This window comes from Falco peregrinus, chromosome 5, assembly GCF_023634155.1.
Source record: "Falco peregrinus isolate bFalPer1 chromosome 5, bFalPer1.pri, whole genome shotgun sequence".
Lineage (NCBI taxonomy): Eukaryota > Metazoa > Chordata > Aves > Falconiformes > Falconidae > Falco > Falco peregrinus.
In genome coordinates, this window is record NC_073725.1 from 20,677,601 (window position 1) to 20,691,396 (window position 13,796).

At 45.3% G+C, this 13,796-nt stretch overlaps 1 protein-coding gene and 1 long non-coding RNA gene across 4 annotated transcripts in view; one reads left to right on the forward strand and one right to left on the reverse strand.

The window, feature by feature from the left end:
- AOAH (acyloxyacyl hydrolase) overlaps positions 1-13,424 on the forward strand; it is an 80,542-nt gene extending 67,118 nt beyond the window's left edge. The window contains exons 18-22 of the mRNA XM_005242197.4: positions 1,431-1,489; positions 1,568-1,627; positions 3,226-3,322; positions 7,090-7,166; positions 13,070-13,424. Coding sequence (XP_005242254.2) covers positions 1,431-1,489; positions 1,568-1,627; positions 3,226-3,322; positions 7,090-7,166; positions 13,070-13,198 — 422 coding nt within the window. The 3' untranslated portion in view covers positions 13,199-13,424. The remainder of the gene's footprint in view (positions 1-1,430; positions 1,490-1,567; positions 1,628-3,225; positions 3,323-7,089; positions 7,167-13,069) is intronic.
- LOC114013509 (uncharacterized) lies at positions 3,286-13,058 on the reverse strand. 3 transcript variants are annotated; one of them, XR_008747274.1, is made up of 3 exons: positions 9,236-13,058; positions 7,079-8,826; positions 3,286-5,956 (listed from the first exon to the last, which is right to left on the reverse strand). It is a non-coding gene; the product is annotated as an uncharacterized LOC114013509 (long non-coding RNA). The 3 variants fall into 3 exon arrangements; XR_008747276.1 differs by having other exon boundaries at positions 7,079-7,279; positions 8,687-13,058; XR_008747275.1 differs by having other exon boundaries at positions 3,287-5,956; positions 7,079-10,379; positions 12,873-13,058.
- Positions 13,425-13,796: the final 372 nt, after the last annotated feature.

A 13,796-nucleotide genomic window follows, 5' to 3' on the forward strand; every position in this document is an offset into this window, starting at 1 on the left:
CAAAAAGTACTCAACTCTTCTCAGGAAGCCTGAGGTCTTAATTTCTATTCCTGATACCCGGTTACATTTTTCTATAATAAGCACTATACTGCTACCAATGAAAGCAGAAAAAGTAAAGAAAAATCTTGTCCCTTTCAGGGCAGGGGGAGCTTGTCATAATTATTTTTTAGCCACACAAACACATTTCTTTCCTTGAGTGCACGCTTATCACAGGGATGGTTCCTCTACTGGATATCTAATTATCAGAGAGAACACGTAGAGTTTTTTGGCACAAGCCAAATCAGGAGTGATCAGCTATATGACAAGTTGGAAATTTTCCAGAGGGGCTGATTTGCCTTGGAGGGACCCAATTAATCCTAAACAACACATTTTGCAGCAAGAGATCACTTCTGGCAGATCCTCCGATAGGTTCAAGCAGGCTTCCCCACTTGGCTGCCAGTCAGGCGTGACCAGACGTTGGTCTGGCTTTCTGCCGAGTCCCTGGTCCCCTCGACAGCCCATCCCAGGGCCTGATGCTTTCAGGCTACATGGGTCTGGGATATCCCACTATCCAGGAGGGACACTAGATCTTTGAGTTCCCCATTTGTCGCTGCCCAGGCAGCTGATACTGCTGCTGGGTGATGGGTGGCTGTGAGACACGCAGGATCCACATCTAGATCAGGGAGCTGCTGCGAGGCATCCTGAGGAGCCCATTTCACTTGGGAGAGTTCCCAAAACAACAATAAAATCAGCGCTGCAAAAACAGCGAGGCCTGATGGAATCATCAGTACACTACAAACTCAGAGAACTGAGCGGCCATCTAATTTCCATCTTGGTTGTCGCTACTAAGGAAGTAAAAACATAATGAAATGAGTGGTTTCCTTGGCAAGCCAGGCTATTGCATAGTACATTGAATTTTAGGGAATGTCAGCTGGGTTTTTGACTTCATGTTTGAATTTGCTCACCCACACAAGCATAACCACTCTCCTCCATGACAGCAAAATTGTTCCTCCCTTTTAAGGCTAACCTCTCCGAGGTAAATGTGAAACTCAGAGTATATACAGGCATCTTCAATCTTCCCTCCAGCGTTGCAACCTCTGCCTTTGGAGAGCGAGGGACACGTTAATGGATAAAATATCAGTCACGCACTTCAGAGGTTGGGGCAGGCTGTGATAACTAAACCCATGTGTGAGACTAATCACCCGTAAAAGGCCAGAGGGAGATGCAGGAGAAGCGAAAGTAGCCCTGCGTGCCGTAGGGACACGGGCGCCTTAGCAGGAAGGGTGCATCGGTGCCACCTCTGTTGCACCCTGGCTCTGGTGGTGGAAGGATTACCAGGGGGCAGTTGGGGCTCCTGGGGAGGGGGGTCTAATGCATGGGAACACAGACCTGCAAAACAAAATTACATTTGGCCATCAGACATGTGACGTTTCCCTCTCTGTGCTTTGCAGGGCAATTGAACAGGGATGTCACGTACAGTCAACTTTATTCTTTCCTCGACTGTCTCCAGGTAAGGTGGCTGGCTGTAGCTTACCAGCTCCCCTTTCCTCTTGGCGTGCTGCTAACCCTGCTCCTCGTGCCTGCCCAGGTGAGCCCCTGCAGCGGCTGGCTGACCCCCAATGAGACCCTCAGGAATTTGACCTCCGAGGTAAGTCTCGATGAGGCTGCAGCGGGACCACCCTCTTGCACAGACACTCTTCCAGTTTGTCCCTGTGTCTGAGGATATAAGCCTAATATCTCAAAGACAAAGTGTCAGCACACTTTTCCAAACGTGGAGGTAAGATGCAGAAACATCCGCACCCACGTAGCCGTCCTTCCCAATGCTGTCAGGCTCTGGGAAGCAGCATGGAATTCATAAATGTATTCCTTTTCCAGCCTCTCAGCTGCCCAAATTTATTCTCAGGGGATGTGATCTCCCTGAGACAAAACCATTCAGGTTCATGTTCTTTAAGGAGAAAATGTACCTGAAAAGAAAGAGAAAGCTTGCAAATCAAGTAGCTGTGAGTATGAAAAGCCAACTGCATAGATTTCGCTGGCAGTTGGAACAGACCTTGAGAGCAAGAGCCTTACCCTGTCTTCATTTGGGATTTGTGCTAATCTTCCTCAGACACATTTCTGTGGACTTAATCGCCAGATGGTGTGACCAAGGAGCATCCAGGCTGAGTGCAGGAATGGGAAAAGACAGAACAGAGATGTCTTAAAACTCACCCTAAAAATCTGGCTGCAGAAATGAATGTCACATAATATCAGCCACTTATTCCCTTATGGTACAAGCTGATTTTTAATCCCACCACCACCCGCCGCAGGCACATAAAAGAGACAGTAACCAAATATTGTCAAAGATGTCATCTCTGTTTATAGTCATATTAATGTTTGCATTCACTAAACAAAAAATATGGCCTTAATTTTACCAAGGCTTACATACGTGTTTCATTTTATGTCCTGTCCCCCTTGACTTCAGAGAAGGCACTTAAGCGCTTTCCTAAATCTTTGCAGGACTGCATCTTATATATTCGTACCAACAATACAGAACATACAGTACCCGTAACTTCTGTCCATGAACAATGCGTATGTCTGCGGGGTATGAATTAATCTTCTTTGTGAGCCCCTGTCTGAAACTAATTGTCTATGTTATTATCCAAACTGCATGATTTAAATATTTAGGAGATTCCGATCTCTGTTACAGCTGTAGAAATCACACAGGATATATCAGTTAGTAGACACTCAATGGAGGTAATTGAGTCTGCTGAAAGTAGGGGCAGAATTTGATCTGAATAGATAAACGTTAGCATCCGTAACACAGTAATGGGAAGGATAATGGGAAAGGAGAACATTTTTCCTGTAGGAAAGTTTCAGTTTTCTTTAAGCAGCATGAAAATGACTGGGCTGCCACTCATCAAGAGGCCTCCAAACCCAAGAAATTCAGAACATTTATATAGGCATAAAGACACTACTCAAAGTCATCCACAATAAAATAACCATGTGCTGTATTAAACATATTATGTCAGCTGAGGCCTCCGTGCAACCTGCAGTGACATATTACATGGTGAGCTGGGTAGCCCCAAGGCTGCTGGCGCTCATGCGAGACTATGTTATGATGCAGAATCCCATCTCACCTCCTTTTCCCCAGCTAAAAGGGCAACATTAGCTTTCAAATTCCTGACGGCGCATTGGTGACAAAAGCTGAATCCACGCAAAACAGCGTGAGCCTCAATGACTCATCATTCAATTGCTTGATTTTTGCAGAGAGCTTTACAACTTTCCAACGTCCTGAAAGAAATAGCGAGATCTGAGAAATTTGCCAACTTTGATATTTTCTACATGGATTTCCCACTGAGACAAAGTAAGTTGTTTTTTCCTTGTCTGTTTCATGCAGCATTTAGTCACGTGCTGGGCAGCTAACACTCTCTTTATGTTTTAGCTCTGTACTGGGAGAAGGGTGGCATAGCCAGCCAGCCGAGGTGACCCTGCTGTCAGGGCTGGGGCCAAAGGGGGACCCTTAAGACCATCTCCAGCTTCCCTGGTTGGGGTAACCGCAGACCTCTGCCGAGACAAGACCCCACCACCAGTCTTGGGACCACAGCTGCCTCGCTGCTCCCAGCCACCGGCACCCACCACCCTGGTGCACAGCGACCCGACTATTTGCACTTGGGTGGCAGTGGGTGTTGATGGCGAGGTGACAGGGATGGCAGCTAAAAATGCTTCCTGCTGGTCCACTGCAGTTTCTCAGATTGATGAAGAAACAAAGAAATCTCAAACCTATCTCGGTCCATAAGATTTGAGTTTATTTTTGATCATTGCTTTTATAAGCAGATCGTCTAGGCTAGAGATAGCATATCTGCAATGGGGAAGGTAGTTTTCATGAACTGTAGTTCACTACATCACTGCCCAGGCCTCATACTGCCTCCTCCGGGATGAGCAGTGCCTCAGGAAGGTGAACTTTTCTCAGCCACTTTTCCTGCCTGAATAAGCCGTCTTCTCTTAACTCACTGGTTTTGAAAGTAGAAGTGCTTTTCCCAGGAAGCACCTTCATGTGGCTGTAACTTTTGACTTGAAGTGGCTACAAAACTCATCCTTCTCTGACCTTAAGTGACATTAGGTAAGCACTTTACCTAAGTCGCTTCCTTCTGCAACTCTCTCTCTCTCTCTCACACACTCACACACTCACACACAAAAAAAAAAAAAAGAACTGGAAATATTTCCTCATGAGCATGAGTGGACAGTGTCCTTGGGAGTCTCGGGACAGGTTCCTGGATCCCTCTCAGCTCCCCTTCCCTCACAAGATCTGCCTGAGTCCAGCTTGAGGCACCACCCATCACCAGCCCAGCTCCATCGCAAGGAGAAACACACTCGCTCTTTCTTTTCCAAAAAAGGATCAGCATGCTGTGATCATGACTGAGGTGGGCAACATAGTCAAGTAGTTAGAAGGTGATGGAAAAGTAGGAAAACAGCTTTTACCCTGTATCCAGGCTGAACCTGCCATGTTTCAGCTTATGCCCACTGTCTCTCCCCCTCCCTCTGGGTGCTGCTGTGAAGAGATTGGCCCCATCCTCATCCGCTCCCTGCAGGCTCTTCCCTGGGGTGGACCATCCCCATCCCTCAGCCACTTGTGGGCCCTCCCAGATAGCAGGAATTTTTATGTTCCAAAAATAGTGTATAACAACTGGGGAAAAAACCCTGATCTGTATTTCCTTACTTTTATAGTCACATAAAGAGGTAGTTCTGTGTTGCTCCTCCTTGATAAAATTTTGCCTGGGGACTGTATTTAAATCCCAGCACGCAGATAGCTAACAGCAAAGCCACGAAGGGGCAGAAGCACCCTGGCAGTACTTTAAAGTGTACATCTCTAACATCTCTCCTCTTCAGTGCCTGGCTGTCCTTGGAAGCACAAAGCTGCTGAGGCACCTAAGATTATTGCAAAAATCTCATGTCGCAGCCAAATCCTATCAAAATTCATGAACTTATTTTATCCTACGTGATCCGATTCAGGCAGCTGGTTCTGGGCCTCACACAGACCATACTGAGGAGGAGGTAAAGAAGGGAGGACGGGAGAGGGAGCCTTTCTGTCCAAAAGTATCTCAGAGAGGTGGGCTCCACTGTCAAATATCATAGCACAGAGTTTCAGGATGTCCACATCTCTTTGTGGCTTTTGCCTCAGCTTCTTAATATTTCACAAGTCATTAGGATTTGGAACAAACTACCTGCTGGGTAGGCAAATTACTTTAATAAGTTAAATGACTAACTTTAGGTAATTTATTTGCTTTCACGAAAAGAAACAGCTTAATATAATTTGCTGTTCTTGATTACATCGTGTTAAATAAATGAGGTAAACAAAATCACACATGCACATACAAACACCAGCTCTGAAAGACACTTTGCAAAGTTTCCTGCAGCCCTGGAGCCAACAATTTGAGCTTGCCATCAAGAAAGCTGTCAGTTCATCAGTGTGCTCAAAAGCCAGCTAAGGCTGCTGACCTACTTTTCTGGTGTTTCTGAAGCAAGCATAAATCCTCCTCTAAACTCTCCAGACATCAAATATTTAGCAGTGGTTGCGCACTCTGATGAGTACATTGATTTCAGGCTGGCCTGGGCATATATACACACAGCAGCTCCCAGCTTTCTTAGGGTAAAATTTGAGTACACTAGCATTTATTCTAGGTTTAGAGGGGTATTCAAGCTCCAGCGTTGCCTTTGGCTGAAGAACTTCGCGATTCCTTTACAAAGCAGTGCAATAAATAGGATAGGGGTTGTTTGTTTTGGCTTTTTCTTGGTGTGGATGGGAGCAAGCTCTAGTCTAGTCTAGCCAAGGCAACAGGCATTTTTAAGACAAAGTCTGGACATACTCAGTTGGTGGGTATTTGTTCAACTGCTCTAGGATTCTTGAAGGTCAAGTATAATGGTCTAAATTCATCTATCTTGATATAAACCTTACCTATCTTACTCCTTTGTTGTTTCTGGCACCGGAATAGTAGTCCATCTACAAATGAAAACACAACCACAAATTAAAACACAATAATCAGCCTTATACTCAGCATATAACATCATACATGAAGAGTTAGGCAAGCTCACTCTGTGCATCTATATTTGCACTCCGTGGTGTAAGCTAAGGTGAGTATGTGTTGTGCCCAACGCACTGCAACTTTGAAACAGAGCTTCAAGCCCTGTGTCTTGAAACAGGTGACTTGGGGTGTTGACTCAAGCATCTCGGGTACGTTTCTATAGTCAAAGCAGGAATATCGCCCTTCTGTGAGTACTAAGTTAGCATGGGGACCCAGACATCACTTTTTGACACGATAGCCAGGGTCCAGCCAACAACAGTGAGTCTAGGTCAGAACTGTGGTGCTTGAACGGGGAACATTTCCCTCCTGACAGGATGCTTGCATAATGCTATTAAGAATTCTTAGTCTGTCATTATAAAAGAAATTATTGAATTTACAGTCTGTTAATGCCACATCCATGAGTCCCATGTTTGATCACTCCACCGCCCTTTTGAAGAGAGAGAGCTTTTTACTTCTCTAATGGCTCTGGGGCTTACAGCACAGCATCATTTGCATTGAATGTCATGCCTATGTAATTCAAAAGGTTATTTTGTTGGAGTTGAAAAAGACCGCTCAGAAGAGAAGTAACTGAAAATGACAGTCTATTCCTGCAGACATCAGCCCATGTGAATATTATGTTACCATCTCTTTCTCTAAAAGGCACTGTTTTCTTTACCTCTTTTTTTTTTTTTTCACTGCTGAAGATGCAACTAAAATGGGAAATGCAAAAGTATTAAATCAGTATTAAATAATTTACAGCTTTCCTCGCTACAGCATCCATCTTAGTTGGGAGGGAAAGTGAATTGCTTTACGATTATTTATGTTCAAAGCGCTTCCTTGCATAAATATTGCAGAGAAAAAAATTAACAATAAAGGCTTAAATACTGCCCTGAGGAGAGGGGATTGTACACAATATTGGCTCTGACAACTTTATATGAATTATCATAATCTTCATGCAGAGCTGTGGTCTGCTTAAAAATACCAGCAGTGCTTTGAGGTAGAGAGGGGTACCTCTCCGGGCGGGTACCTACGTGCTCACTGGTGATAACCCCTCTATTTACATTATTTGCAGCGGCAGAGGAGTGGCACAAGATGGGAGGTGAGCCCTGGCAGCTGATTGAACCAGTCGATGGCTTCCACCCCAGCCAGGTAAAAATCCAGCCCCCGGAGATGGGTTGGAGCAGGCGGGATGCCAGCGCCCATTGCTGCTCCAGACACCCGGTCAGCACACCGCAGGGATGCAGGTTTGGGGGATTTCTCTTCTGAAAGAGAGGATGGCTTTAGCCCCAGAGCAGACATCTCCGTGTCAGCTGGCTGCTTTTTAACTCCTGCAAGATCTTCTGCTGCTTTCTTTCACTCACTGCCCAGTACAGTGGCCAAACAAGTCTTCAGCCACAAAAACAGACCCTTGCCACATAGGCTGGCTACCCACCTGGTCAAACACCTGCAGAAGTTTTGCAGGGTCAGGGCAGTGATACAGCACTGCGAGGACCTGAGAGGTCCCCTCCGAGGCCACGGGTTTCCCCGTCACAACCCAGAACAAAGCTTTCCTTTTGAAGCCATACACTTAAATTGCTTCATGCTTTGCAGCTACATGTTATGAAGTTTTCTCCCACTTGCCTGGCCTCCAAGGACAGGTAGCAGGGGAAGGTTTACACTCAGAAATAAATGAAAGGGAAGGAGAAGCAGCTGTTCTCTAAGTCCTTGCTTGGGTTCGGTAACCTAGTGTGAGGTTGCCTGGTTCCCACCACATTAATTTCAAAGCAGTTTTTTTCTAACTCTGTAAAACGCATGGAGAGAACATGTTTGCAATCAGCTACAAACAAAGCCAACTGGTTTTCTATACACTAGCTGCAGATTTCAAACACATATGCAAAGCAGAGCAGCAGCCAGTCTTCCCCATACCACCCTGAGAAAAGCTGCGTGTGAGCTGAAATCCCATGCGCAGCCTGTAGCAGCCATGGCTTGCACCAGCAGGCACAGCCTGGCCAGGGCTCTGCCGGCCACGGTACGGTCATCCCCAGCCGCCAAGTCAACACAGAGCAGTGGACAGGTCCCCCCAAAATAAGACCACTCCTGCTTCCCATGCTTTTCAATCTTGACGCTTCAGAGCAAGAATTAAGCTGGGCTAAATTTCGAGGGGACAAATTGCAAGAGGTGGACGAGATGGACAGCACCAGCAGAGCTGATTTCCCCCCTCCTCTGCCAGAGGGCTCTGGCAGCAGCAGCGGCTGCTCGCCATCCCATATACTTAGCAATGGGTCCAGAAGTTTCTTGCTGCCTGCTGCTATGAAGGAAATGCGCTCCAAGCAGCTGGCTGCACTTCCAAGATCCCTGTCCTGCCCAGGGGCACAGGTCTGGGCAGTGGCTGGGAGGAGGAGTGATGTTCCTCAGTGACGTTTTTGTGGTGCATGGTACTAGCTCTGTGCCACAGCAAGAGCAGTTTGGAGAAAGCTGCTGTCTAGGGCACCACTGCCTTCCTCACACTCCTGGCTATGAGCTCTCGTCCACCCCGGTATGACCAAGCCATGCAAGCGAACCCCACCACGCTGCCCAGCCACTTGGCAGCTCCCCCTGCTCAAATGCACAAGGTGAATGTATGGATTGGCTTTATATTGCGAGCTAACACCCTGCATATATTCAATCCCACACCCCCATCACCAAATAACCTGATGTGCTGCTGTCTTGCGTGTTGAGAAAGAACTGTCCATGGAGAAACTCTCTGATGGCATGCACTGCAAGTACTGATGGATTCCAACATTTCAGCAGCTTCCCCATTGACTGTGCTGTCCGTTGAGCCACGGCACACCTGCAGGGGGAAGTCCAAAGGCAAAACACATGCTTTAGTTTCTATCTTTTACACCCATGCTGGTCAGCTGGAGCAATACAGTGGCTTGCTTAGCCTTGCCATGTCGAAAGAGCCTCCTGTTCGAAGAGGGACTCCGGGGCATAAATTCCTGCCTGGCTAACACACAGTACCAGGAGATGGATGCGTGAAAGTATGAACTCACAGCCTGGGGACGTGGAGAAAGTGTGTCTGGATTTTTTGCTGCAGCCCTTTTGCAAGGAAGCAATTAGAGAAAACTTGGCAAATGAAATGAGAGTGAGAACAGCGATGAAACGAACCCCATTCCCAACCCTGCCATCTGGGGAAACTGTGCAATAGGAAGAGTCTGGAGTGAAGAAGAAAAGATCTTTGTGTTATTTTTATGTCTTACCCTGAGGCTGGCCTGAGGCTTCTTATAACCCCCAGCAACAGCCCACCGTGGGAGCCAGGCTCGCTAGGTCACAGCTTTTCATCCAGGCTCTTGCCCACAGCCTGTATCCCACCAGCAGCTGGAAGGTAGCGCAGAGGTGAAGGCAGCAAATATTTATCTTAAAGGAATCCTGCCTAAGCCGAAAGAAAATTACAAAAGGGCATTGAAGGGCAGCTGCAAACCCACACACAGCCCCCGGAGTGCCGAGCTGCAGGATCCAGCCAAGCGCTGCCATATTTCACTCCCGCTGGACCTGGCATCCTGCAGTGGTTATGATCTCCCCCTCCTGCTCTTAGGATGACGTTAATGCTTTTATAGGTACATTTTCCCTTACAGTCAAGGTGCCAGCTGTAGATATGTCTCACTTCAAGTGAGTTATTGCCCTTCTAGGATTTATTAATTAGCCTTATCCAAACATCCACTGCTTTAAATCCATTTTTCTTTTCCTTCTAGTATAGAGAAGTCTGTTATCAACATACCACTATTTGGACTGAGACGTAGCACTCTGCTCTGAAAGAGTGGCTCTCAATAAAAAGAAGAGGAAGTGTGAGCAAAGAGTGATATTTAACAGTACGCTTGAGAGAGATGATAAACAATTCACTTATTCCTCGTACTAGTTTTATTTAAAGTTTTACTTTCTACCAAGGTGAATGCCTCTGGGCAGGTACAGCTATCATGCCATGTAGAGCTGCCTAGCAGGAGAGGACTGATGCTGTGCAGCTCATCAAGTGAATGAGGGCTCTTACTTCAGTCTCTGCAGCTATTCCCCACACCGCACATTCCAGCTGACAAATAAATACAAGAGAGAAGACCTAGCCTCGGCATTTCTACTGAATTTTTTCTCTGAAGATCTCAAAGCACTTGACAAATACTCACAACTTTTTGAATTGAGCAGCACTCCAAGGCAGGCATAAACATTTCAGTTCTTACCTTCAGATGTGGAGAAACTTTGGAGTCTGGCATACAAGAACCGCAGTGCCCCTCTCTGCCAAGGATGAGCTGGAAGTGTACCACAGTCCCTCGTTGTTATGGTACAGCAGTGGGCAGGATGAGCCCGTGTCTGATGTCAGCCCCTGCATTTCACCTGCCATTTATCTGTTGTCACCTTAATTTAAAAAAAAAAAAAATAAAAATCTATCGGCATAAACATGGCAGAAGCAGGTATCAGCATGTCTATCTGGTGGTCCAGTGGTCCAGCCGTGCAGCAGGGATGTGGGAGGGAATGGAACATTTCTGAGGCTTGTGTACTGATCATTGCAAGAAGGAAAAGAAAACATGGAAAGAGGCAACACTCCCCTGTCCCATTACAGCTATTCTGGTCTCCCATGGTTGGAAAAAGCTAGGTTAGGACACTCAGGTGGGAGCAACTAGTCCCTATAGTCCCCACTCCAGGCAGTGTTTTATATTTAAAAACCCTTGAAAGAAGGGATAAACACCAAGTGCTCATTTGTTTAGCCAGGCCCAGAACCACATTCTCTTAGTGAAATATTTTTGGTGGGGAAGGGGGGTTTCTTGCATGTTTTTGTTAAGTTACAAAACAGAAGGCTGCAAACAAAACACTAATTCTTAGGGTAACTGCATTACTCTTAAGTTTCAAAGCCAACATGTGGCTTTATGAGGGTTTCTTTTCCAAAACACCCAGCTCAGGCCATAGGTGAAAGAAATTCCCACCGTTTACTTTTACCACCTAAAATCAAAGTACATCCCTCAGTCCTCTTAGGTTCCCTCTAGAGCTGACTTTGAGACAACATACCCCAAAGTCCAGCTTGATTATCCTTGGAAGAAGTCTTTCTTTTCCCATTGACTATAGAGGGAGCCCAGGGATTTTCTTCAGCATCTCTTCCTTACTACAAAATCTCACTGCAAATCCCCATGAATGCCAGATGGCTTCAAAGACATAATTTCTCTCTAGAACAGCTCATTGCTTTGTTTGGATGACAGGGCCATGCATTTCAACAGGATCCTGCATAAACGGCTTAATTTCTTGCTTTTATGAACTTACCAGGGAGAACACGAAAGCCCTGAGCATCACAAACTGGAACCTGAGATGCTCGGAATATTCTTAATGATTATGTACTGGCAGGAAAGCACAGCTTGAGCATGATTAGCTTCTCCCTTTTTTTTCCTTAAGTCATAGCAAAGCACATTCCAGCCAGAAAAAAAAAAAGAGAAAAAGCTGAAGTGACGCATATCAGATCAGTTGGGTATTTACACTTTGCTGAGAAGCATGCCCACTGCCAGTTTGGTGCAGAAGGGGAAAACAGATAGCCAGAAGCTACCGAAATAACACAGCTACCTCCCAGCCACAGTCACCCAGAGTGCTATGAGGAATGGCTTATATTTCCTTTAAAAAATTAGCTTGCTTAGGCATTGTCATCTTCACTAAACATTAATTGCAAAACCCATATGAATTGCAGCAGGTCTCAAAGCATAGTGGCTTTGGAATTTAATAAAGATCTGTAAGAGAAGTGATTTCTAGAATCATTAACCTTTCTCTGCTGCATGACTTACCCACAGTAAATTATCGAAATCCTCAGGATCACTTGAAACGGTGTCTGAGCAGGAACTATAGAATTTAGGGCAGTCTAAGCATATATGCCTTGAAGTGCAGTCAAGAGCAGTCTGAACACTGCAGAGCATACCTCCGGGGCTACCTTTGCAAGAGGGTGCACCATGTAAAGATGGTAGGGTTTTTTAAGCAAACCAACCAACCCTGCTAAATTTTCTTGAGTATTATTATTTTAATTATATTAACTGTATATTTAATATATATTAATTATAATAATACAGTCACCGCTGTTAGAAAACCAAAACAGCTACTCTTAATGGAGACCCTAAAAGGTCAGGGTATGACATCAAAAGTGTCATGGAGAAACTGGTCAGATTAATTTCTACTGATGGGTGCTTAAGTGTAAACATATCAAATATACCTCTGACAAGATCATTTTACTCTTTTTAAAACAACTTGTAATAAAGAATTTCATCTTTCTAAATGAAGAACAGTCTGTTATCTTAAACATACACAATATTAAACAAGACTCTTGTTTTACTTCAGACTGGAAAAATATGCCAGGGACAGTCAAAGTCAACACAAGGCTTAGGGACTGGTGAAGTAGATCTGGAGACTTCCATGCCAGAATGGACCACTCTGACTGAGACGGGTCTCAGCTCTCTGGCAGCCACAGGGTGTCCCAGAATAACCAGCTTTGGTCACATCAGAAACTGTGACCAGGAGTAAACACCCTATTGCACAATCTTCCTTACCCTTCTCCCCTGCCTCGGTTCCTCCATTAGCTTAACAAGATATCCAGGGACCAGAGCCCAAGAGCTTCCACTCCATAATGTGTCTCTTTGCACATAAGCTCTGAATAAAAGAAAGTTTTTGTCTCCCGGCCCATCACTACAGCTTTTTCCAAAAACACAGAATTAAAAAACAGCACATAAACATTCCCCAAAGGTTCCAGTCTGTTCCCAAACTCCAAAACAACCGCATTGTAAGAGTTAAACCTTATAATTACAATAAATGTCAGAGTGAGTTTTAGAGTTGAAAGTAAAGTTACCATATAAGCCAAATAAGCTGAAGGTGTAGGGTCCTCACCTTATTTTTACTGTTCAGAAGGATTTTCCCTTGTTCGAGCAGCTGGAACAGGGTATGTTCTTTGGTTAGATAGAGGTTACGGTCCATCACGTGGCTATACAGGTGAGTCTTCTTTACGGTGGTGTCCCCTAAGTGGAGGCATGAAACAACTACACCACAGAGACACAAGAAAGTGATATTACTTGTCCTGTTTGCAGATTGCTGCTGCTCTCGGAACAAGCATTACCTGGCAGAAGGCGCTGCACGAATGGCCTCAAGTGCTCGGAAAGGAGAATCCATTCAATGACCAGATTGAAGCTATATTCAAAGATCAAGGTGGACACTGACTTTCCAACTGCTGGACCCCTATCACGGATAACGGTGATGCTTCCCAGTGCATTCCAGGAAACAAGATGATTAAAGACAGACACAAAAAAAGGGAGAGGGCAAGTTATCAGAGCCAGTAGCAGCAGGCGTAACACAACAGCATTCTTTTCAGTTTGTATCTCACCTGCACAAGTAGGCTATGCTTTTTCTGTGGAGCTACAAAAATAAAAATCAAATGATACGTGCCAGCTAGACTGTTTGCTGTACTGGTTTGCGAATCTGTATGATTTTTTCCCACATATAGCAAACTCCTACCCCCCCCTTTTTTTTTTTTTCCCACTGTAGAACATTATTTCTGGGCTTTCCATTTGTACTGTTTCAACTGTTAATTTGACCCCAAAACGGGGTGGGGGTGACCCCCAAACTCATTACTTTGCTATAAATTGTGCGTATGTGATCGCCTTGACTGTCAATACATTATTTAGCTGCCATTTGCTAATTAATACGTGCCAGGAATAACAAGGCACTAGAATTTCGGTTTGCCTGAGAGCATTAGCACAGGCTGGCTGAGCACAGGTTCTCTTCCCCCCCATTAACAAGATTGTAACACGACCACCC